Raw genomic sequence first — 25,087 nt, forward strand, 5'->3', positions numbered from 1 at the left:
GAGCGTGTGTGAGACGTGCTGTTTTTATTGGTCCAGCAGCAGAAAATAAAACTGATTACATTTTGTACAAAAGTTTAAAAACATTCAGAAAAAGTCTCATCATCATCATCATCATCATCGTCGTCGGTCTGACTCAACTTCGGTCAGACCGCAGGAACATGTGACTGGAAGTCATGTGTGCTGGTGCTTTAGTAAATAGCCTCGTCCATGTTGTCATCGCTGTCGCCGCCAAAATCCTCGCCGTTATCAAAGTATGACATGATGTAATCCGTCTCCTGCAGCGCCAAGAAAACATCAATTAGAGCCTCAGAAAATCCACGAGATCAATCCCATGTTACAGTGGGGCAAAAAAGTATGTAGTCAGCCACCGATTGTGCAAGTTCCCCCACCTAAAATGATGACAGAGGTCAGTAATTTGCACCAGAGGTACACTTCAACTGTGAGAGACAGAATGTGAAAAAAAAATCCATGAATCCACATGGTAGGATTTGTAAAGAATTTATTCGTAAATTAGGGTGGAAAATAAGTATTTGGTCACCTCAAACAAGGAAAATCTCTGGCTCTCACAGACCTGTAACGTCTTCTGTAAGAAGCTTTTCTGTCCCCCACTCGTTACCTGTATGAATGGCACCTGTTTGAACTCATCATCTGTATAAAAGACACCTGTCCACAGCCTCAAACAGTCAGACTCCAAACTCCGCCATGGCCAAGACCAAAGAGCTTTCGAAGGACACCAGGAAAAGTATTGTAGACCTGCACCAGACTGGGAAGAGTGAATCTACAATAGGCAAGCAGCTTGGTGTGAAAAAATCAACTGTGGGAGCAATCATCAGAAAATGGAAGACATACAAGACCACTGATAATCTCCCTCGATCTGGGGCTCCACGCAAGATCTCATCCCGTGGGGTCAAACTGATCATGAGAACGGTGAGCAAAGATCCCAGAACCACACGGGGGGACCTGGTGAATGACCTGCAGAGAGCTGGGACCAAAGTAACAAAGGTCACCATCAGTAACACACTACAACGGCAGGGAATCAAATCCCGCAGTGCCAGACGTGTTCCGCTGCTGAAGCCAGTGCATGTCCAGGCCCATCTGAAGTTTGCCAGAGAGCACATGGATGATACAGCAGAGGATTGGGAGAATGTCATGTGGTCAGATGAAACCAAAGTAGAACTTTTTGGTATAAACTCAACTCGTCGTGTTTGGAGGAAGAAGAATACTGAGTTGCATCCCAAGAACACCATACCTACTGTGAAGCATGGGGGTGGAAACATCATGCTATGGGGCTGTTTTTCTGCCAAGGGGACAGGACGACTGATCCGTGTTAAGGACAGAATGAATGGGGCCATGTATCGTGAGATTTTGAGCCAAAACCTCCTTCCATCAGTGAGAACTTTGAAGATGAAACGAGGCTGGGTCTTCCAACATGACAATGATCCAAAACACACCGCCCGGGCAACAAAGGAGTGGCTCCGTAAGAAGCATTTGAAAGTCCTGGAGTGGCCTAGCCAGTCTCCAGACCTCAACCCCATAGAAAATCTGTGGCGGGAGTTGAAAGTCCGTGTTGCTCGGCGACAGCCCCAAAACATCACTGCTCTCGAGAAGATCTGCATGGAGGAATGGGCCAAAATACCAGCTACTGTGTGTGCAAACCTGGTAAAGACCTATAGTAAACGTTTGACCTCTGTTATTGCCAACAAAGGTTATGTTACAAAGTATTGAGTTGTATTTTTGTTATTGACCAAATACTTATTTTCCACCCTGATTTACGAATAAATTCTTTACAAATCCTACCATGTGAATTCATGGATTTTTTTTTACATTCTGTCTCTCACAGTTGAAGTGTACCTCTGGTGCAAATTACTGACCTCTGTCATCATTTTAGGTGGGGGAACTTGCACAATCGGTGGCTGACTAAATACTTTTTTGCCCCACTGTATTAACAGATTAAACCCAGATTGGTTTCTGACTGGCTGCATTTTAAACCAGTTAATTCCAGTTTAGAGCAGAAGACATCCTGCAGGTGTGAACAGGACGTCCCAGTGACATCACTGATGATGAGATTAACTACCTTTAGAGATTATCTGGGATTATTTGGTTACACCCTCGTTAGAGAAGCGTTTGAATAAACTGATCGATCTGGTCTCACCTCCTCGAACTCCTCTTCGTCGTACTCCTCCTCTCCCTCTGCCTCCTCCTCCTCCTGCTTCTTCTTCGTCTCTCCCTCCTCGTCCTCTGACGTCTCCTGCTCCTCCTTCTTCTCCAGGCTCTGGCACAGTTAAGGTGGACTCGTTAGTTTAAGGTGGAACCAGCAGGAAGCCGAAAGTAAACTTGGATCAATAAAACCCAACTCTGTGACACTTTATTAGGAACACCTTCAAACTGAATTAACGTTACAATTTTTTTTTAAACATCAAACGCTCCACGCAGCTGACGGAAACAACCAAACTCAGAAATGTGGAACGTGACTCACAGCGAGACTAAATCCAGACTCACCTCCAGTTTGAGCAGCACCTCCTCTTTATCCTTCACACCCTTCTTCTTCATCTGAGGAGGAGGAGGAGACTGAACGGCAGCCGATACACCTGAACACACACACAGCGCACCGCTAAACACCAGACCATCACCTGTATACACGGAGTGTAATCAGAGTACAGAGTGTAATCAGAGTGTACTGACTGTCTCTGGCAGGTTGCCTGACGTGGACTCGGAGCTCTCTGGGGAATCTCTTCCAGTCTGGAAAACAGGGAGTGGTTAACAGCACTGTGTACTGCTACTGTGAAGTATTACTGTATAGTATGACTGTGTACTGCTACTGTGTACTGCTAGTGTGAAGTATTACTGTATAGTATGACTGTGTACTGCTACTGTGTACTGCTAGTGTGAAGTATTACTGTATAGTATGACTGTGTACTGCTACTGTGAAGTATTACTGTATAGTATGACTGTGTACTGCTAGTGTGAAGTATTACTGTATAGTATGACTGTGTACTGCTAGTGTGAAGTATTACTGTATAGTATGACTGTGTACTGCTACTGCATCCTGTATTTATATTTATTTTATACCTGAAAATTTTTATCCCAAATTCTTCTACTGAGCATGTGCAGAAATTCACCTGGTTTCTGATTGGATAAATCCTGAAAAAACAGTGAATGCTGCTGATTTTTGATTAATCACTTGCTGTGGGCGGAGCCTCACCTGGAGCCCAGTCCAGCAGCTTGTCCATCTGCTCGCTTCTGTTGTACTTATCAGAGTAACGCTCCACATCTGGACAGGAAACATGAAGCACAGGTGAGACTTTCACAATAAAGCTGCAAATCATCAGCGGGAAGACGAGCGAAGTGTGACGTGTGACCTCTGACCTCTGTGAGTCACCAGCGGCTGGATGAAGCAGGGCAGACTCCTCATGGCGCCTCTGAAATCCTGCTTCAGGGCCAACAGATACTCCGCCTCCTCCCCGCCTGTCAGGGGGAGGGGCTTCCGCTCCATCACCTTGACAAAAGCAAGGCATTAACGCGATGTTCCAGCATGCATTGCTTTCACCACTTTAATGACTTAATTTTAGACTTAAATTACAGCCTGTCTGTGTGCATTGATCAGATTATTGATCAGTGATGGAAGACAGACCTCTGTCAAACTCCTGAACACATCAATAATCAATAATCAATAATCTGAGAGGACAAGAAGCTGAGTGCTGAGATAACATGCGGCTCAGATTGTGGTGTTTGTAACCCTGTAACCAAAATATCCGAAAATGTTATGTTTGTGCATAGATGAGGATTTGTGTGTTTGTCGTGGCTGCGGGTCTTTGTATCTGCAAACAGACCTTAAAAATAAATAAATCGTGTTTTTGTAAAACATATTTACACAACTACAACGTCTGAGTTACAAGTGCAAAATATTTACGACCAAAGTCTGAGCCAATAACACGGCGTTTTATTATCAGCATGAGTTATTGGCGGGAACTGAGTGACATCATTAGGTCACACCTAGTCTGATGCTTATCCCCCCCCCCCCCCCCCCCCCCCCCCCCGAGTGGTGCAGGTGAGTCTCTTACAGGAAACACAGGTGTGGGCTGCTGCACCGATGGAGGTGGAGCATCTCCTTTGACTGTTTCCATAGTGAAACTTAGCATCCTCTGCCCCCGCCCACGTGCCGCCATCGCTACTCGGATGGGTCACACAGATCCACTCAGCAGTTAGAGCAGAACCTGGATCAGAACCAACGGAACACAATTAGAACTCCACCCGTCTCCAAAACATGCGAGGCTGAAGTGGAGGCGGGGCTAACAGTGTGCGTGAGTGTGTGGGGGGGTGATGTCTGCAAACAAACGTAATTATCAAAACAGACATGTGACAGGACGGTCCTCTGCTTCATCAATGAGACCATGATGAAGAACTCGAACCCATAATGTTTCCACACCACTGAAGGTTTTTCTCTTTTCAACCAACGGCAGTCACTCTCCTCTCCAAATAACTTCTGCTTAGCTTTCCGAGCTTCCCTCGTGTCCTCTTAATTGTTGTGACACGTGTTCGAAACGCAGAGAGGTGCGCTCGATTTGCCACACGGAGCAGCGCCAGAGTAAAGCATGAGGGAGGGGCTAATAATTGGCTCAGTCATTTTTAATGATCGTTGAAAGCCCAGATCGTAATTTAGATTAAAATTCGATTAATTGAGCAGCCCTATGTCACGTGTATCGGGGTGAGATGATACATGACTGATGATTTGCGTGACTTTTTCTTCAGTTCACATGTGACAGCTTGCAAGCTCTCCAGAGAGTGATCCGTACAGCAGAACACTGCTGCAGGATTGCTCTCCCCCCGCTTCAGGACACCTACACCAGGAGATGCCGGACTAGAGCAGCGCAGATACTGAAGGACCCGTCCCATCCTGGCAACAAACTGTTCCAACTTCTGCAATCTGGTAGAAGGTTCCGCATCTTCCGGGCAAGGACAGAGAGACTCAAGAGGAGCTTCTATCCCCAAGCCATCCGTGCCCTAAACACACACACCCGCCCTCTCACATCATCTATAATTGACTGAGACAGGACTCTTCCAGACACTAAACCAAGGCACAATGTACATTTAAATTCCTTTAATTTTAAATATGTTTATATTGTCTATCCTGTAAAATAGTCAGATGTCTATTCATATTAATGTACAGAATTCACCTGCTTGCTGCTACTACTGCACATTCACCCAGTGTATATATTATATGTAGATATATATAATGTTCTTCCTCTACAGCCCCCCCCCCCGCCCCCATTTTTGCACATGTCGAGGAGCGTGTCAGGCTACATTTCACTGTGTGTTATACTTGTGTAACTATGCATGTGACAAATAAAGAACCTTGAACCTCACAGGTGACACACACGAGAGATTCAAGTAAACCCGAGTAACCGGATTAAAAAGCCAAAGCTGTTTGAATGAAAAAGATAAGACATGACATGCACATAATGTGCACATTATGTGCACATTATGTGCATGTCATGTCTTTCTGTGTGTATGGAGACAGAGGCCAATCACGGTGTGGGGACAGTTCCCACCTGGACACCTGGTGAGGCGGACCTCCAGCAGCGGGTTGTAGCTGTTAACCGCTGTTAGCATGTGTTAGCTGTTAGCAGCGGTGTTAGCGGAGCTCCCTAACCGTCAGTGCGCCTCTCTCTGCAGCCTCAGTCCGTCCCGTCGCGCCTTCTGACTCCGCTCTCTCTCATCTCTTCCTCGGGTCTCTGTCGGAGCAGCTGTCCTGTTTCTATGCGCTAAAACATCTGTTCACATCTGTTTACGTGCTGCTCCGCGCCATCACAGCTTCTTCTTTTTCTGCGGCGTGCTGCTGCTTCGGTCCGCCATCGCCACCTACAGGTCAGAAGTGTTTCCGACGGTTTAGCTCAGGCGTGTCAAACTCCCTGCACAGGGGCCTCTTCCGGCCCGTGTCACCTCCAGTTCCGGACCATAGATTCACGTAAAACATATAATGCTGTTTGGTCCTGGAAGTTCCTTTTTGTTAGGAGGATTTACTTGTTGTGGAGTGCAACAGCTCTAATGTGTACACAAGTGTCTGCATTAATATTGTGTTAAATGATAGAAGTGCTGTCATGTGTGTGTCCAGAAACAGAGGACTAATGTGTCTGACTGTTAGTTCACTCAAAAGCTTCAGTTAATTAAGACTGAGGAAAAAAGATTTGCAGTTTTTATTATTATATAATATTTGAAATTAAACCTATAATACCCTTTGTATCATGATCAACATGTGCCATAATTTCAAAATGTTATGGACAAAACTGTTTTTGTCTAAAATTAACATTGTTGTTAACAAAAAGTAGCCATAAATGCCCAATGTATCAGATGCGATAAAAAAAATATATAATAAAAATATATCATACACAACATGATGCTGCAGAAAAAATGTGGATTTTGTTATAAGGGTTTATAAACATCTCAGTTCCAAAACATGAGAATTTTCTGGTTATTTTTTGATGGCCTGGGTCTTACAGGGTTAAAAACAAACACTTTGTACTCCTTGAACATTAAGGTGGCCCTCCAGTGCCAGCCCGCTCATTTGAGTGTGAGACGCCTGGTTTAACTTCTTCTTTTTGTATTAGCACCGTCCACTGAGCTGGGTGAAGGTCCGAGAATCAGCAGCACGGGCGTGATGGTGCCACAATAATAATAATAATAATAATAAATTTTATTTATGAGCGCCTTTCAAGTCACCCAAGGACACTTTACAATAGGATAAAACACTTAGTAAAACAATGGCAGAATAAGAACAATAAAATAAAGCACAAGATAAAATGAACAAACAGTGGATTCACAGTGAATATGCAGATTTGAACAGATGAGTTTTGAGTTGGGATTTAAACTGGGGGAGAGAACCAATATTTCTTATTTCAGGGGGCAGAGAGTTCCACAGCCTGGGAGCAGAGCAGCTGAAAGCTCTGCTTCCCATGGTGGTGAGGTGGAAGGAAGGTACAGCAAGCTGGATAGAAGAAGAAGATCGAAGTGAACGGGCAGAACAGGTTGTGGTTAACAGGTCAGAAAGGTAAGAAGGAGCGAGGTTATGAATGGCCTTGAAGGTGAGTAGAAGAAGTTTGAATATTATCTGGATTTTCACTGTGAGCCAGTGAAGTTCCTGAAGAACAGGTGATGTGCTGGTAGGAGGGGGTTCTGGTGATAATGCGAGCAGCAGAGTTCTGAACCAGTTGAAGCTTATGGAGGGATTTTTGGGGGAGACCATGCAGAAGAGAATTGCAGTAGTCAATACGGGAGGTAACAAGACTATGTACAAGAATGGACGTAGACTGGGTGGAAAGAGAAGGAAGCAATCTGTTAATGTTACGTAGATGGAAGTAGGCAGAACGGGTGAGGTTATTGATGTGTGATTTATAAGAAAGTGTACTGTCTAGGATGACACCAAGGCTCTTAACCTGAGGAGAAGGGAAAACTGTGGAGTTATCGATGGTAAGTGAGAAATGGTTCGCCTTCAAAAGGTTGGATTTGGTGCCAATAAGGAGGATCTCAGTTTTATCCTCATTGAGCTTTAGAAAATTAGAGGTAAACCAGGATTTTAACTCGGATAGACGAGTTAAAATCACAGGTGAGTGTTACACAATAACAGTGTAACACTCACCTGTAGATTGATCAGCTCACCTGTGGGATCAAAGCTGGAAGCTCTCAGCTTGTCCGTCTTCACTGAGACACCTGCCACGCTGCCCTGGATCTGCTCTGTTATTGGCTGCGTGTCTAACCCTGTGATTACTTCCTCCTTTCTGTTTCTTTGCCCCACTTTCTCCTGTTATTACATGAGTATCTGACCTTTGACCCTGTGTTCCACTTTCTGTTTAAATTTCAGTTCTTTGAATTCTTACACTTGCTGACTGCCCCCTCCACCTCCACCTGTACTCTGTCCTGTTAAAGTGCTCGTTTGGACAGAGTGAGACCACAGCAGGATGTTTGAGCTGAAGGAAGTGGGCGTTTAGACTGAACCAAAAAACCGCTGTCAGTGCCGCCTTATCAGCTGCTGTCTTCAAACACATACCGTCTGCACCTCAGCAGCAGGTACAGGTGAGGACCTGCCTGCAGCACACCTGCACACCCGAGTCAATTCAGACTTCTACTAAAATAAAGCCAGCAGAACCCCTTCCTTCATTTCCTTGGTCTGGTTTCCTGATTTCCATCCTCTCCCATACTCCCCTCCTCCCACCTCCTCTCTCCTCCCTGCCCGCCCCCCGTTGTAGGCTCCTCCCCCTCAGCCCCTGAGTGCAGGCTCAATTTGAAGTCAGACTTGCAGAGTTCAGCAGCGCATGTGAGCTGCACAGGTTTCAGATTCAGAAGAAGAAGGTGCAAAGGAAGAAGAGCAGTGCTGAGACCTGCGTGCATCTGATGTTCTGGATTTAACCTAAAGCATGAAGAAGACGTGGAGCTGGACGCTGCTGCTGCTGCTGGAGGGACTCTGCTGCTCAGGTCAGACTCACACTCACACTGACTAAACCAGTTAGATTACAGAATAGCGTGTGATGAGGCAGAGCTCATTCAGAAAACCACAAATGAAAGATCTGAAAAAATGTCATAGCTCAGAATGAGAAGACATGAAGTCACGTGACAGTAAAATGAAAAACAGCAATAAAAGCTTGATTTTCTTCATTCCTTGTAATTCTCTGTGATCCTTCCTTTCCTTTTCCTGTTTCCTTTAATGCCTCCTTTTGTTTCTTCCTTTAACTTTGAAAGGTCACCTATTATTCCTTCCTTTCTTCTTTATATCTTTGATTATGCCTTCATTTCTTCCATCATTGTTTTCCTCTCTTTGTTTGTTTACAGTCTCTCAGGTGTTTTCTTGGCTCCTTTCTGGACAGTAAAACATAATAAACTGGTTTTAACTGGTCCCAGTGTGTCTGTGAGGCTCTGAACTCCAGTTTGGTTTAAAGTTCCCATCTCTATGAAACCACAGTGTGTGTGTGTGTGTGTGTGATGAGGACAGAAGGTCACGTTCATATTCATCAGACTCATTTCTATGCAGTAGACTGAGCGCGCTCAGTGTGTTTTGTTGTTGAACTTGATGATGTGTCGAGAGCGAGAAACTCTCCAGACTGTCAGTCAGCTGATGACCCAGAGCGCCCAAGAGCTGATGGGAGGTCTGTGCAGGTCTGTGGGGTCTGTGCTGGTCTCTGGGGGTCTGTGCAGGTCTGTGCAGGTCTGTGGGGTCTGTGCTGGTCTGTTAGGGTCTGTGCTGGTCTGTGCAGGTCTGTGGCGGTCTGTGCAGGTCTGTGGAGGTCTGTGCAGGTCTGTGGTGGTCTGTGGGGGTCTGTAGGGGTCTGTGCAGGTCTGTGCAAATCTGTGGGGGTCTGTGCTGGTCTGTGCAGGTCTGTGCAGGTCTGTGGGGGTCTGTAGGGGTCTGTGGGGGTCTGTGCAGGTCTGTGGGGGTCTCTGGGGGTCTGTGCAGGTCTGTGGGGGTCTCTGGGGGTCTGTGCTGGTCTGTGCAGGTCTGTGCAGGTCTGTGGGGGTCTGTGCTGGTCTGTGCAGGTCTGTGCAGGTCTGTGGGGGTCTGTGGGGGTCTGTGCAGGTCTGTGGGGGTCTCTGGGGGTCTGTGCTGGTCTGTGCAGGTCTGTGCAGGTCTGTGGGGGTCTGTAGGGGTCTGTGGGGGTCTGTGGGGGGTCTGTGCAGGTCTGTGGGGGTCTGATTGGCACACCTGAGCACTCTGGTAAAAATCGAGCTGGTAAACAAAACTCAGACTGTTAATTGGCGTGATTAGCAGTAGTGGGATGGGGTGGGGGGTGGGGTCGGCGGCAGATGCAGACATGTGACCTGGAAGGGGGTGGGCAGGGTAACAGTCTGGTTCTCAGGGCTCAGACCTCCCGTGTCTGTGGGGAATCCATTGTCAGCACCATGAAACCGTGAAGTTCACGGTCAGAGCGGCGTGTGACATCACACCGCAGAATGGAAGGGAGGGGGGGGGCAGCTCTCATGACCTGCAGAGGCCTCGGGGGGTTCAGTTCAGTTCAGGGGATTTAGGGGGCAGGTTAGGGTTAAACGGGGGGTAGGGGTGGGGGGCAGACTGTCTGCTCCAGTGTCTTAAAAACCCCACCCCCATGGCGGGGACCCAGATGGGAGGCGAAGGATTAAATCCTGTAGGAGGAGACATGTGACATCATCAGCTGATCAGACAGCTGTCCTCCACCTCCATCACAACTCCTCCTCCTCCTCCTTATCATCATCATCATCATCATCATCATCAGATGCTTCACTTGAGCAGCTCGATGGTTTGAAACATCAGCTGATGTTTTTCTGAGTCGTGATCTGTGAGCATGACTCGCTATCACACACCTGCTGAACACGAGACACAATACTGCCCACGATCCAGGTTATTTGTCTGTGTCCACTGACGTCCTCCAGAATAAAGACGCCTCTGGGTTGATCCGTGGCCAGAACTGCATCGGCTTCTTTATCGAGTCACAGTCTGAATAAAGCAGGGGTGTCCAACTGCAGTCCTCGAAGGCCGCTGTCCTGCAGGTTTTAGAAGTGTCCACTGATTTAAATGGCTAAATGACCTCCTCAACATGCCTTAAAGTTCTTCAGAGGCATGGTAATGAACTAATCATTTGATTCAGGTGTGCTGACCTAGGGTGAGGTCTAGAACCTGCAGGACACCGGCCCTTGAGGCCTGGAGTTGGACACCCCTGGCATAAAGCACGCCCTGCTGTGGTCCAGATGTGTTGTCACGGGACACCAAAAGGTGTGAACGGTCCACACCTGGTTTGTACACCTACATGGTGTCGGGTCCGATCTCGTGCTGATGATTTCCTGTTTAAACCAGTTTTGACTTTTCCTGACGTGACGTCATCAGGATTCATCGTTGCTTTTATAAAGAGGAGTGATGTGGGCCCATTGCCGGCCCTGTGCCAGCCCGGTGTTGGTGCTGAAGGAAGATTTTGACATGTTTTCCTGTTCTCCTCTTCAAGGAGATGAAATTGGCCTTTAGAGTGATTTGTGCTCAGAGTCTGTGGAAACAAGCGTGAAGCTGTATAAAGAGGCTGAAGTGATGGATGTTTATGAGGAGCTGCAGGCCTGGAGGCGTCCTGGGGTCCGGCAGCTGCAGGGTTTGGTGTGTTTGGTTGTTTGTGGGATCCTTTGGGGGTGGGGTGTTGTGTCTTGGTTAACTTTTGTTTCTCTATTGTCGTCGTTCACACTAAAGGATTTGGTCCTGCTGCCAGACTCAGTCTTTCCTCCCACAGCATCCTCTCAAAGAGGCGATGGGGAGGAGGGGGGGAGCCTGGGAAAGTCACCTCAACCAAGTTCAAGTTGAAAAGGGCCAGAGGAGGGAGGAGGAGGAACGATGCATTCACTGAACAGCATAATAAACAGACACAAGACCTGCATTGGTCTTTATCTGAGGGGGCCCGCAGAGAGGCTGATCTGTGCTGTGTTTGAGGGGTGGCTGTAGAGCAGGTGGCGGTTTAGTTTGTTGCTCCAGCATGCCAAATATCCCTGGACAAGATGTTAGGTCCACTTTGCTCTCTGACACATCCATCACAGAAAGAATTCTGTAGAAATAATGTGTGGTATAAATTGCTCTGAGGTGGAGCAGGAAAGCGCTGTAGCAGTTCGTTCACCACGTGATGGAAACAACACACTGCAGACCTGAGCCCCGCTGCTTTCTGCTTCTTGTTCAGTCCAGGCCTTCAGATGATGAGAGGTGTAGTAACACGTAATTTAAAGACCTCAGTCTGTGTGACAGACCTGATTGATTATAATTGGGTGCATGCAGTCTTCTAACGTTCCCAGTTTATTTATAACAAACACTGGCTCTGATTCTTTCAGTACATATACATCATTGCCATCTTTGTCATCATTGCCATCGTCACATTCATGTGTTCATCATAGCCTGAGGGTCAACGCGAGCCCTGAGTTCTGCCTGCCGGAGTCACCTGGATACTGCTTTGGGCAGGTGTTTCCAGTCATCATCATCGCCACCTCATTGCCACCTCCTCGCCCTTATTATCATCATAACCCTCATCTCCACATCTGCCTCCTGTCAGTGAGTGTTTGTGTTTTTAAACCTGCTTCACCATCAGAAACGTGCACTGAGACTCCGCCCCTGACCCTCCTGCTTCCCCTTAGGTGTGCTCGGAGCGTTGGAGTTGGCCTTCTTGAAGGAGCCTGGTGATGTTATTGCGGTCAGGGGCCGTCCCCTGATGCTGGACTGTCAGGTGGAGGGGGAGGGGCCTATCGCTATCACCTGGAGACTCAACGGGGTTCCCATAGCGACTGGTACCAGAGCAACAGTGCTCACCAACGGCACGCTGCTCATCAGAAATTTCTCCAAGAGACGAGAGAGCAACGAGACGGATGCCGGAGAGTACGAGTGTGCAGTGCAGAACCGCTATGGCATGCTGGTCAGCCGCAAGGCCCGCGTCCAGCTCGCATGTGAGTTGCCGTCCACCCAAACACACAAAAAACATCAAACAAACCTCACAGTAACACACACGTGACCCACCTGTACTAACGGTCTCTTCTCCACCTCCCACCAGCCCTCCCTAAGTTCCTCTCTCACCCAGAGTCCATGCATGTGGATGTAGGGGGTGTGGCCAGACTCACCTGTCAGGTGAATGGTATCCCAGAGGCCAACATCACCTGGCAGAAAGACAGATGCTCACTGAGCACCGATAACCACAGGTATGTCTTTAGTGAAGTGTGATGAGATTAAATTTTAACGTATAAGGATTCAAGCCTGTTTGTATATGCTTTGTGTACAGGTACACCTTGCTTCCTAATGGCGTGCTGCAGATCACCGGCGTTCAGCGGACTGACAGCGGTTTGTTTCGCTGCATCGCCTCAAACATCGCCAACACTCGCTACAGCCACGAAGCCCAGCTGACTGTCACTGGTAAGACAAAACTGAGGGCAAGGTTCTGTAAGGCAAAACTCACATAATTAAAGACTGAATGCCCGATTTGGGGGTAAAAAGAGTCCAGACTGAGGGTAGAAGAGTCCGGACTGACGGTAGAAAGAGTAGAGTGAGGGTAGAAAGAGTCCAGAGTGAGGGTGAAAGAGTCCAGACTGAGGGTAGAAAGAGTCCTGAATGAGGGTAGAAAGAGTCCAGACTGAGGGTAGAAGAGTCCTGAATGAGGGTAGAAGAGTCTGGACTGAGGGTAGAAAGAGTCCAGACTGAGGGTAGAAGAGTCCGGACTGAGGGTAGAAAGAGTCCAGACTGAGGGTAGAAGAGTCCGGACTGAGGGTAGAAAGAGTCCAGACTGAGGGTAGAAGAGTCCTGAATGAGGGTAGAAGAGTCCTGAATGAGGGTAGAAGAGTCCGGACTGAGGGTAGAAAGAGTCCAGACTGAGGGTAGAAACAGTCCGGACTGAGGGTAGAAGAGTCCGGACTGAGGGTAGAAGAGTCCTGAATGAGGGTAGAAGAGTCCTGACTGAGGGTAGAAAGAGTCCAGACTGAGGGTAGAAGAGTCCTGAATGAGGGTAGAAACAGTCCGGACTGAGGGTAGAAAGAGTCCAGACTGAGGGTAGAAAGAGTCCAGACTGAGGGTAGAAGAGTCCTGAATGAGGGTAGAAACAGTCCGGACTGAGGGTAGAAAGAGTCCAGACTGAGGGTAGAAAGAGTCCGGACTGAGGGTAGAAGAGTCCTGAATGAGGGTAGAAACAGTCCGGACTGAGGGTAGAAAGAGTCCGGACTGAGGGTAGAAGAGTCCGGACTGAGGGTAGAAGAGTCCTGAATGAGGGTAGAAACAGTCCGGACTGAGGGTAGAAAGAGTCCGGACTGAGGGTAGAAGAGTCCGGACTGAGGGTAGAAACAGTCCGGACTGAGGGTAGAAAGAGTCCTGAATGAGGGTAGAAAGAGTCCTGAATGAGGGTAGAAAGAGTCCGGACTGAGGGTAGAAAGAGTCCTGAATGAGGGTAGAAAGAGTCCAGACTGAGGGTAGAAAGAGTCCAGACTGAGGGTAGAAGAGTCCTGAATGAGGGTAGAAGAGTCCTGAATGAGGGTAGAAACAGTCCGGACTGAGGGTAGAAAGAGTCCAGACTGAGGGTAGAAGAGTCCTGAATGAGGGTAGAAACAGTCCGGACTGAGGGTAGAAGAGTCCGGACTGAGGGTAGAAACAGTCCGGACTGAGGGTAGAAAGAGTCCTGAATGAGGGTAGAAAGAGTCCGGACTGAGGGTAGAAGAGTCCGGACTGAGGGTAGAAAGAGTCCAGACTGAGGGTAGAAGAGTCCTGAATGAGGGTAGAAGAGTCCGGACTGAGGGTAGAAAGAGTCCAGACTGAGGGTAGAAGAGTCCTGAATGAGGGTAGAAGAGTCCGGACTGAGGGTAGAAAGAGTCCAGACTGAGGGTAGAAAGAGTCCAGACTGAGGGTAGAAACAGTCCGGACTGAGGGTAGAAAGAGTCTAGAGTGAGGGTAAACAGAGTCTTGGGGTGTTTTTGAGTGTTTCTGGTCTTCTGGACACAGCTGCAGGATCCAGGATCTACAAGGAGCCCGTAATCCTGTCCGGCCCTCAGAACCTCACCATCAATGTCCACCAGACCGCCATCCTGGAGTGTGTTGCCACAGGAAACCCCCGGCCCATCGTGTCCTGGAGTCGCCTCGGTAACGCCTCCTCCTGCACTCATTGATCCAATCATTAGTATTGATTACCTGTTAAGATCAGCTGTGTTAATGATGGTGTCTGTGTGCGGTCAGACGGCCGGTCCATTGGCGTGGAGGGGATCCAGGTTCTGGGAACAGGAAACCTGATGATCTCTGATGCCACTCTGCAGCACTCAGGCGTTTACGTTTGTTCGGCTAACAGACCGGGCAGCAGGTCCAGGAGGACGGCGCTTGGACGCCTCATTGTACAAGGTAGGTACGCTTGCACACAGCAACAACACATCAGCTGGCCAAATGTGACCGAGCTGTCCTCACCTTAAACATTCAAACTTTTCACCTTAGAAGTCCTGCAGGTCAGATCTTTGATCTTCAGACTGAGGGACATTTCTGGATGTACGGCGTCTGTTCTGTTTGAATAAACCTTTATTTCTATTCACACTAAGTTTCAGACAAATCCATTCGGAATGGTTGTGATTATCAGAGAAAGTCGGTCAGGCACAGCGATGAAGGAACTGCTGCTGGTTGAAAATGAGTCATTCTCTGTCCTCCTTTCAAAGCGAGTTCTGGTTCTGGTTCTCCTGAAGGAGCAGCTTTTGGTACTGAAGTGACTCAGATGGCGGGCAGCGAGTCTGATTTGCTGGCCCCTCATCAATGATTGGTGTGCAGACTGAAACAAACCTGCTGCTCCTTCATGACTGACACTTCTCCTTGAAAGTTGGGCGCGTAGGATGTAGAGCCAATCATCCACTAATAGGAAGATCGGTGACTCAGTCCCAAATATTCCTGGGAAAGATGCCCTCAGATGCATCCACCAGAGTGAGGACGTCAGACAGGAAGTACAGGTGCAGAAAAAAGTGCTGGTGTTATGTGTGAATGAGGCAGTGCTTCGAGCACTCAGGTGGAACAAGAAAGAACACGATTACTGACCAATAAGATCCTCAGAACAAGCCTAAGGCAGACTTCCTGCGAACACAGCGGCGAGCAGCTGCAGAGCAACCGCTCCATCTGTTCAGCTCCACCTCATCATGTCGAGTGTGCAAACACACATGCAGTGTGCGTGTGTGTTCATCTGTCAGCTCTTGAACTTGACTGGTTGTGTGTCGAGTTCAGTTCAGCCTGCTGCTGTCGGACTCTTCACCCCCAACATGTGACTTCTGACCCTCTCTGTAAATCAGAGAGGTGACAGCAGCACCTCAGAGTTCACTTCCTGTTCACGTGAGCGCGTCAGACGCATTTGTTTCTGAAACCGTGAGGTGTTGATGATCTTATATGTGAGTTTGTGGGAGAAAAACGCACTGGCTGCAGCTTTTCCTGCAGTTTCTGGGTGCGTGCAGCCATGTGTCATCTACGCAGCAGGCACAGTGTTTTCCCACACACGGTGGAAAGACCAGCGCACAGCCCCGAGGACTCCATGTGGTTCCGATCAGAGTTTCCTCTGCAGCTCCACGCAGACGTGTGAGACGTTCAGGGACTCCTGTCCTGCTCGCTCAGCTGCAGCTCAGTCAGAGGTCATGTAGGAGGAGGGGTCAGAGGTCACACAGGCCCATTGTGAACGTGTGTGTGACTGAGAGCTTCATGAGAATCTGGATTAGCATGAGAAGAACCCCACTTCACAATGAGGACTTTATTCCCACTGAAACTCCGTCTGTCACTCTGACACTCAGACTTGCAGACTGTCCTCACCACAAAAACACGAGTGCACAAACGGGCAGGGCCACAACAGACAGCCTCGGTCTAAACCCGACCGCGGCTCCTGCTCTGTGTGATGATCCAGCTTTCCTTGTCCTGCATGAAAGGGTTCATCCCTCATGCACCCATCTGAAGTCAGTTTGACTTAACGCACAAGTAAAACCACCCAAAGTGCTTTCCTTTTTTTTTTTTTAATTCATATTTTTATTAAGGTTTCAAAAGCAGGCATTCACAATATGTACATCATGTAAGCATTCTTCATACTTAGGTTATCTGCCTTAGATACTGAAATAGTATTTTAATTTACATCCAAGTCATAAGGGAAGAATACTTACAACGATAGAAGTAATTGAAACCATCACATAATCCGAAAATCAAAAAACAAAAAACAAAACTAACACCCAAAGTGCTTTCCACTCACACAGTATGTGACGAACATGTTGTTACACAACAGCATCCAGAGGAGATGGCTCACACATCATCAGCGGCAGCGCCCACAGAGACCTAAACAGTAGGAAGAAGAAGCCACCGTAACAACCTTCTTTTCACCGACACGTCCACGTGACTCCCATCAGAGACAGACGCATTAACATCAAATCATTTCTTCTATTATTATTATTATCATTATTGTTGTGTTTAATTCAGCTTATTTCTATTGTTAGTTTCAGGGTGCGTCGTTTTCTTGTCTGTAGCTGGTGTGAGTTATCATTTTATCACATCTGAGTTGTTTTTACAAAGACGACTTCATCGTTTTACACGTGTGCCACTGTGAAACTAACTGCAAACAAAAAGCACGCGTGACAAACATGTCAATCAGAGACACGAAAATAAAAGCGAGGAGACGCAAAATGAACAAAAATATTCTCAGCAGTTTAATCAGAAGAGTTTTTAAAGATAAAGTCTTTTATTGTTGCCGTGCATCGTTCAGGCTGGCGTACAGCCCACACAACAACAACACAGAAACAGAACAGAAAATAGGAAAGTACAAATACACAAAATACAGTCCTGCTAAAAATGATAAAAAGTGTGTGTGTGTGTGTGTGTGTGTGTGTGTGTGTGTGTGTGTGTGTGTGTGTGTGTCAGATATGGGGGTGGACACATAAATACATTTTATTTGTGGAGGGATAATGACCGTTGACCTCCTAAGATACAGAACCCCAAGTTCAAGAGCAACACACACACACTTTTATAAATGACTCCTATTCATCCCTCTCCCCTCCCCTGTGACCTCTGACCCCTGACCTCCCCCTCTTTCCATTCAGAGTGGGAGGGGGCGGGGCTCTTGTGGGGTGACAGAGATGTGTGTGTACGGTTTCCCTGTAGCCATGGAGATGAAGTGGGTGGAGACAGACAGCTGTGTCTGTGTGTGTGTATGTGGTGGTGGGGTCAAAGGTCAAAGTGCTGTTCAAAGATAACAGAGACACAAGCTCAAGTTTTCATTCTGAGGACACGGCGTGTGATGATAACATGATGCGTTTTTAGTGATTAGCTTTATGTAGCGAGTTATTCATCCACCAGGTGGCTCCAAAGACTCAGCATCACCTTTGAAGACATGTATAAACCTCTGTTACAGTTACATTAAATATAAATTAAATACGTGTTAGCGTTTTGACCTTGGGCTCGTGGCTTTTCTCCCCGTTACGGCGCTGCTACGATGTTTGATAGCGTTCCTCACTTGTGGTATTTCTGAGGTTCTTTAGATAAAATGAGCACGTCTGTGTCACAATACGGCTGTGTGCAGGCAAGAGTAGGACCCAAACGCAAACTCGCAGAGACGAAAAGTAAACTCAAAAAGCACAGCTTTATCTCTGGCGTGGAGTGGGACACGAAAAACAACACAAAACTAAACTAGGAAAACTAAAGCACAAGGAGCCACAGGGAAAAATCACACAGCTATGAGGGAGGACGCAACCCTGACAAAGAGAAACATGGGGCTTAAATACACTGAGGGATAACGAGGGGGAATGAGCCACAGGAGGAGAGCACAGCTGGGAGTAATTAAGCAGGACGAGGCAAGGGAAGCAAAACTAGAAACATTAACATAGGACAGACTGTGAAAGTAAAACAGGAAACACACTGACGGGACTCAAGACGTGAACTTAACAGACTGAGGAGACAGAACATAGGGATCTGAAACATGGAACAGAAAGGCACAGTAGATCAACAAGAACATAACAACACCACAGGGGAAGAGTAAAACAAAGTGCAGGAACACAGGACCTCTTTCAAAATAAAATGGGAAACATAATGAAACGCAAACATGACAACATAAGAAACACAGACGTGAAGCACATGAAGGACAAGGGAGACTTAACAGGGGTTGGAAACACAAGGGGAATCTAATAAACAAATGAACTTAGATAACCTAATGAACAAAATAAACTCAAACTTAAAACGCTGGGTCAAAAGACCCAGGATCATGACAGTCTGTCTGATTCTGACAGTTTTCCTGGTCGTCTCCACTCGTGATGGTGCTGCGGCACATCCCCCCACAGGCCTCACAGAGAATAAGTTTTCAGAGGGTAAACCACCAGCTCAGGTTTGCCCTGTGTTGAAATTGTAACGCTCTGTCTTCTGGACCGCAGCTCCTCCAGAGTTTGTTCAGTGGCCACAGTCTGTCTCCAGACCAGCAGGGGCCAGCGCCGTCTTCAGCTGCACGGCGTCCGGCGTCCCCGACCCCCACCTCATCTGGCTGAAGAATGGCAAACTGCTGATACCCAGCGGCAACGTCAAGCTCACCAACGGGAACACGTGAGATCCTTCTGTTTACGCTCAGAAGGTCTTTCTCTCTGTGAGGTTACTGCACGGTTTAACGTCCCACCTCTTCTCTGCCACCACCTGCAGGACGCTCGCCATCACCCGCATCACCCCCGAGGATGAAGCCATCTACCAGTGCATTGCCGAAAACAGCGCTGGCACCAATCAGGCCAGCGCTCGCCTCGCCATCAGCCAGGGCTCAGAGCTGCCCGAGGCCCCCAGCGGCCTCCAGGCGGCGGCGCTGAGCTCCAGCAGCCTGCAGCTGACCTGGGACCAGCCGGCAGAACATGTGAGCCAGCAGATCATCGGATATGTCCTGCACATCAGGAAACTGGGCGGTGAGAGAAGGGTGGGGTTGGTATTTTTAAGTCTGAGATCGTCCGTGTGAGGAGACTAGAAATGAGATTTAAGGGTAATGACGTGATATGAACTTTCTCTGTGGGGGCATAATTACTGGTTCCTGATTGCCTGGAGACTGATTGGTGCGTGTAACCGATAATCCCAATCAATCAGTCTGCAGCACCATCACCGACTGTGGTTGCTTTCACCTGTTTGACCTTTGATCTGTGACCTCCTCAGAGCCGGACAGTGCTGAGCTGCAGGAGGCCGTCAGTAAAACCACCTTCAAACACGAATTCAGCAACCTGGAAGCTGCCACCACCTACTCCATCTACCTGAAGGCGTACTCGGCGCTGGGAGGCAGCCAGCAGTCTGACAGCATCATGGCCAGCACGCTGGGCGGTGGTAGGTCACCTCTGACTGCTAACACTGAAAACACTCACACTATATCTAATATCTATAAAACCTCGCCATCTGAAGATGGTGCCACAGCATTCCAGCCTCGGAAAAGGACCTCCACCTAAAAGTAATCTCCTGGGTCTGAGTTCACGAGGTGTTTCAGATCTACTCACAATGACGTGAAAACATTAGCTGAAGCCTGCTATGAAGGTCTGCAGCTTGGTCCTGAATGGAGCTGATGAAGCTGTAGATTTGTAGGATGGTAAAAGTTTCTGGTAAAGATGCATCGGTGTAAGGGCAGCGCTTCCTACCACACACAAAGAGAAGGATTGGCTTCATATTAGTGAACAGTAATCTGATCAGACGTTTGATAGAAGGATGGTGCAGCTCCACACATCTGCCAGCAGAGCCTGAGGCTTTAAGCACCATCTTTATGTTTCAGAGGATGAATGCAGAAACACTGTTTGATGTGTTGATGTCATGAACAGGGTTTGACCTCAGAGGTGCGGGCCTGGGGTGGGGTAGACCTGCTCTGATCACAATAAAACCATGTTTAAACGTTTTGGAGATGCTGTCTCTGTGAATGACCGCAGGCACTGTCTGCCCCACAGTTCCCAGTCCTCCCAGTTTCTTCACTAAGGTCCTGAACCAGACCGCCATGCAGGTGTACTGGGAGCTTCCGAGCAAGCCGGGGAAGCTGGAGGGCTTTAGACTGGAGTACCGCAGTGTTTCCAACCCAGAAGTGCAGGGGCAGGAAACCTTCCCAGCACACATCAACACCCACACCATCTCCCATCTGGGTGAGTATGAGGCTGGTGTGTACAGGCAGCCCGACAGGAAGTGGATACAGCGTTGTGATAATCTGTTTGTTTACTTCCTGTAGAGCCGGCGGCCATTTACGAAATCCAGCTGGTGGCGTTTAACGGGAACGGAGACAGTCCGTCCAACCGCCGCCTTGTATCTCTGGCAGAGGGAGAGAGAGCTGCAGCAGGTAGGAGCCTGACCTCTGACCTCTTGCACACCGTCACCAATGGAAGCAGTGTAACATGTGATGTTTGTCGCCCTCAGCTGGTTCAAGCTGTAACTGCGATCAGGCTGACAGCTCGACGTCCGCTCTGCTGGTCGGCCTTCACAGTGGCCTAGCCTGCATCCTCTGCTGCCTGCTGCTCGTCCTGCTGGCATACAGACGCAAGTAAGGCCTTCACCATCATCGTCCTCACCGTCCTCACAACCACCACCGCCATCATCGTCTTCATCATTCTCACTGTATTCTGTGCTCAGTTTTTTCTGCAGGAAGGGGGAGAGCTGGGAGACTCCACCCACTCTGAATGGCGTCAGTGGTCCTAAAGGCCACACACCTGAGAGCTTCGAGCTCAGCCAGGTAAACACACACACACACGCCTGGATGATTATTAAGGGATGGTCCTGATCCAGAGTTCGGGGTCAAATACCTGCCTGAGGAAACACCTTCCTGTCAATGACCCCCTTCTCCCTTGTTCCGCCTACAGAGATGCGATTCCACCCTTCCTCCATTGATGGTCATGGTTGAACCTGCTCTACCTGTTCACCTGGGCACAGGCACCGGATAAAACACCACACATTTCCCCTCCACCCCCGGACGCCGGCCTGTGGCGCCTTCTCTCCTCCTTACCACATTTAGGATAAGAGATTAACGCATAGATTATAATGATGATGATGATTTGTCTGAGGAAGCTCCAGGTGGCGTCTGATCCCACAGGGAGACTGAACCCGTTGAACTTGACTGCTGTGACACCAATCCCAAATGAGGTTGTCTCCAGATCAAAACCAAAGCGCAATTCTTCACCTGTAAACACACAAATTGTTGGTCACATGACTCTGGCTCCTCCCCCTGTGCGTTCAGATGCTGATGCTTACTTCCTGTTGAAACCAAAAGCTTTTTTCTTTAGTTTGGGCTCATTTTGTTTTAGTCACCGACGGTGCCGAGTTTCCAGAGACGATGAGGCCTTTTGCCGGCTTGACCAGAGACGGGCCTCTGAGATGCACCTGAGAAGGTGTTCTACCTGCCGTTTGCCGGTCCTCAGAGGCCCAGAGCCAAAGGGAATTATTGTTTCTCTGGTCAGCAGGTAACCTTAGAGGACGCTAACGCTCCTCTGCTCCGCTTTAGCCTTTCAGTGTTTGTCTGTCTCGTCGCGTTCGCCTCCGGTCAGGATGTGGACGAGGCCCACGGTCGGCTTGCCTCTCCTCCCCTCCCCTCTCCAACTCCTCCACCAAACTGTTTCCCCCCAAAGAGAGCTACCTCGGGCTTCATGCCAAACCTCTAAATTGCTGTTAGCCTCCCGCTGCAGGTCAAGCTAACCTACCTCAAACCAAAAGCCTCCTCTGGGACCTTTTCCCTGTTTTAACCTTTTTGCCCACGAGACCTTGGCTTCGTTGCTCTGGATCCATCCCTCGCTGTCTGTAGACATCTTTGCTTCTGCTGATGAGGGACGGAAGAGCAGCTCTGTACCTGAGAAGATCTGACTGCTTCACCTGGGAAAGGTGAGACAGGAAAGTGTGGGACATCTCTGGCCTTGTCTGTCCCGATTTCAATGAATTTTTTTTATGTTTTCAAGGGCTTCCACTTCCCGTTACCTGCCCACAGGTGTGTACAGCCCCATGAGCCATGTCTAAACTGACCTCTGATGTATTTTAATGCATCAAATGAATATAGATGAAGAGCAGCTTTCTGTAGAGTTCAGCCAAATATTATTTAAAATGAGCTGAATGCCTTCCAAAGAAAAGAAAAACTAGTTTACCTGCATTTCCTGTTTGTTTTCACTCCAGTTCCTGTCTGAGTCGAAGAACAAACAAAACCAAAATAATTCCTCGCCATCACATTTTATGTCTCACACAAAGACTTTGGAAAAAGGAGTGAAAGTATATTTTCTTATGTCGTGGTAGGATGAGCTGTCAGGAAAACCAAATAAATGAAGGATAAAGCCGCGCTGACCAAAAGCTCAGAAATATCCAGATATTATGTTTGTATTTACGCCACAGAGCATGCTCACTCTGTGCGGATTAATGTCTCTACGAGTGACCTCCGACCCCCTGACCTCCTGATCCTGAGGACTTTACTGTAGCCCTCTGTGACCGGGACCAGGTCCCGTGTCTGATCCGTGCAAACATTTTCCAGACCAACAGAGAAAAATCGTCCATGTTTTAGAAACGTGTCCTTCTTCCAAACATACATTCTTCAAATTTAACTCATAAATGATATTTTCTCTCTGCAGGGAACATTGAACTCTTTTTGGTTTTTGATGTTTTGGCATTGGTGCTATCTAAAACAAGTTAAAAGAGTAGAAAAACAGAATGAAAAGATTGGATTTGCTGATGAAAATGATCCGGTATCACCTCGAGTACATGAACGCTGTGCTTGGCCATCAGCCCCGAGGACTCTGAGCTTCACATCTCCTCACCTGAACGTTTCTTTAATGTTCTCCTTGTGAGCTGAGGGTTGTTGTCTCTGCTGCACGATTCAATCCACAGGCAGATGTCCTGCTTCTCAGTCCAAATCCATCATTCCATCAGTGATGGTGAGCTGTTCTGGTCTGTATGCACTGAAGCAGTCCCAAACCATGACGCCACCATAGATGCTTTTGGACTGCGGGAACATTTTCGTAGCTGTGGTCACTCCACACTGCAGGAAGTACAAACTGCCAAAGTTCTTGGAACCTGTTTAGCTGCTAATTCAGGACTTTTACTCTCTGAGTGACAAAGTGCATGCTGATTGGTGCACCACCATCACTCGCCATTTAAAACCGTGTAATCAACAGTTATCTCTACAAATGGCAGAAACCATGGAGAACAGGAACTCTGTTCTTCTCTGGCCTCACCTCCACCCTCATTAATTGCAGCGTCACTATAACAGTTTATGTGAAAGTGCTTTGTGGTCCTCGGCTGAGACAGTTGTGGTTCTCAATGCTTTCTTTCTACTCACGCTGCTCTCCTCCGTCCTCTAAAGAACCTTCATCACCTGCGTTACAGGCAGTGGTGATCATTTTCTGAAGTCCTCGCTCTTCTCATCTGTTCAGGACTCACTTCCTAAAACATGCGGAGATCTATACCTGAAAACACCTGTTTCAAATATCGTTTTCACCCATAAATAAAGGGTCATATTTGAATGCTATTGAACTGCTTTCTGTTTAAAACCTTTTAGGATGTTTTAAGTCGCACTGATGCAGAAAAGAATCTCAACCTTTTTCCTGGAGCCAGCGCTCCTCCTTAAAGCCCAGACTTAACAGACCAGAGTGTAAACTGTGCCAAAGTGTAGGTCAGGGTGGGGAACTCCAAGGGCCAGTGTCCTCCAGGTTTTGGATCTCACAGTCAACGCACCTCAACTACATGATGAGTTCATTACCAGGCCTATGGAGAACATCACGACATGTTGAGGAGGTCATTTAGGCATTTAAATCAGCTGTGTTGGATCAAGGACACGTCTAAAACCTCCAGGGCCCTCGGGGCCTGGAGTTCGACATCCCTAGCGTAGGTGAAAACTGTCGTGAGCCATCTTTGTGTCAGAGTGTCTTTGATTTTGGACCTTTGACCTCCTCCCCCAGTTCAACAAAACACCCTCCTTGCTGTCTTCAGGGTCAAAGGTCAGAGGTCGCAGAGCTCCCCGCTGTCTTCATCTCTGCTCCGAAATGAGACGATTGTTTCTAAAAGTAAAGTTTTCAGGTGTTTTGTTGAGTTTGTTCTTTTTCTAGAACTTTCCGCTTTCTGTTCATTCTTATCTTTCCGTCGCTGCCGTTTGGCAGCAAAGAGGAAAGCTGCCAAAATAAAGACATTAAAATTTGTATTTTTATTCTAATAATATTATGATTCTTCCAGTTTGACTTTTTTCTGATTCTTTATGTTTGTAGCTGATATGAAGATATTTGTAGAGTTATAAAAGCTGTTCCAAGCTGAAGGTAGAGCCTCTGATTAAACAGCCATATTTACCCATAAGCCATATGTGATTTCAAAGCCATGCTGTGCATAAAAACCTGTTTTATTGTTTGTCCGAGCTGAGTCCACCTCCTGCTGTCGACACACTGTAGAAACTAAACCTGAGATGTAGCGATCGTAGTGACTGAAGCCTAGAACCAATGAGAGAAATGATGCTTTAATGATTCTGTTTTTTCTATAAAGATGTTTGAATAATGTGTCACAAAAATAAAAGCACCCAAAGCTTTAAACTGCTTTTTAAACCGAGCTCTGAGCTCGCGTATTCAGAGCCTCCTGTTTGTGCTGCAGATTCTCTCCACAGACTGTTTCTCTGTCCTAATTTCTGCTGTTCAGACACATAAAAACCAA

The 25,087-nt window shown here is 47.7% G+C and overlaps 2 protein-coding genes across 4 annotated transcripts; one reads left to right on the forward strand and one right to left on the reverse strand.

The window, feature by feature from the left end:
* Window positions 1-9: 9 nt before the first annotated feature.
* Window positions 10-5,827, reverse strand: polr3glb (RNA polymerase III subunit GL b). Of its 3 annotated transcripts, none has more exons than XM_080897293.1 (8): window positions 5,651-5,825; window positions 4,062-4,214; window positions 3,367-3,496; window positions 3,203-3,271; window positions 2,683-2,739; window positions 2,500-2,588; window positions 2,153-2,272; window positions 10-275 (listed from the first exon to the last, which is right to left on the reverse strand). In XM_080897293.1, exons 2-8 carry the CDS (start codon window positions 4,164-4,166, stop codon window positions 189-191), a joined length of 657 nt encoding a protein of 218 aa, XP_080753419.1. In that variant the 5' UTR covers window positions 4,167-4,214; window positions 5,651-5,825; the 3' UTR covers window positions 10-188. The 3 variants fall into 3 exon arrangements, with proteins under 3 accessions (XP_080753419.1, XP_080753418.1, XP_080753420.1); XM_080897292.1 differs by having other exon boundaries at window positions 5,550-5,824; XM_080897294.1 differs by lacking the exon at window positions 4,062-4,214 and having other exon boundaries at window positions 5,550-5,827.
* Window positions 5,828-7,990: 2,163 nt separating this feature from the next.
* Window positions 7,991-24,998, forward strand: LOC308406340 (immunoglobulin superfamily DCC subclass member 3). Its single transcript, XM_080897299.1, has 15 exons — window positions 7,991-8,067; window positions 8,241-8,466; window positions 12,118-12,423; window positions 12,528-12,672; window positions 12,753-12,883; window positions 14,453-14,590; window positions 14,684-14,842; window positions 18,865-19,030; window positions 19,124-19,374; window positions 19,616-19,780; window positions 20,386-20,574; window positions 20,658-20,765; window positions 20,843-20,966; window positions 21,056-21,155; window positions 21,283-24,998. The coding sequence occupies exons 2-15, from the start codon at window positions 8,409-8,411 to the stop codon at window positions 21,361-21,363; spliced, it is 2,121 nt and encodes a 706-aa protein (XP_080753425.1). The 5' UTR covers window positions 7,991-8,067; window positions 8,241-8,408; the 3' UTR covers window positions 21,364-24,998.
* The last annotated feature ends 89 nt before the right edge of the window (window positions 24,999-25,087 follow it).

The sequence above is a fragment of the Rhamphochromis sp. 'chilingali' genome (genome assembly GCF_963969265.1).
Source record: "Rhamphochromis sp. 'chilingali' genome assembly, chromosome: 11".
In the NCBI taxonomy this organism is placed as follows: domain Eukaryota; kingdom Metazoa; phylum Chordata; class Actinopteri; order Cichliformes; family Cichlidae; genus Rhamphochromis; species Rhamphochromis sp. 'chilingali'.

Bases quoted from the DNA above. Each gene is read 5' to 3' on its own strand.
- polr3glb (XM_080897293.1), bottom strand. From the start codon at position 4,166: ATGGCGGCACGTGGGCGGGGGCAGAGGATGCTAAGTTTCACTATGGAA. The intron at 2,273-2,499 runs GTGAGTCTGGAT...TAACTGTGCCAG, and splicing joins AGGTGCTGCTCAAACTGGAG to AGCCTGGAGAAGAAGGAGGA. The intron at 276-2,152 runs GTGAGACCAGAT...TTGGCGCTGCAG, and splicing joins ACGAAGAGGAGTTCGAGGAG to GAGACGGATTACATCATGTC.
- LOC308406340 (XM_080897299.1), top strand. From the start codon at position 8,409: ATGAAGAAGACGTGGAGCTGGACGCTGCTGCTGCTGCTGGAGGGACTC. The intron at 19,781-20,385 runs GTAGGTCACCTC...TCTGCCCCACAG, and splicing joins GGCCAGCACGCTGGGCGGTG to TTCCCAGTCCTCCCAGTTTC. The intron at 20,766-20,842 runs GTAGGAGCCTGA...TGTCGCCCTCAG, and splicing joins GGGAGAGAGAGCTGCAGCAG to CTGGTTCAAGCTGTAACTGC.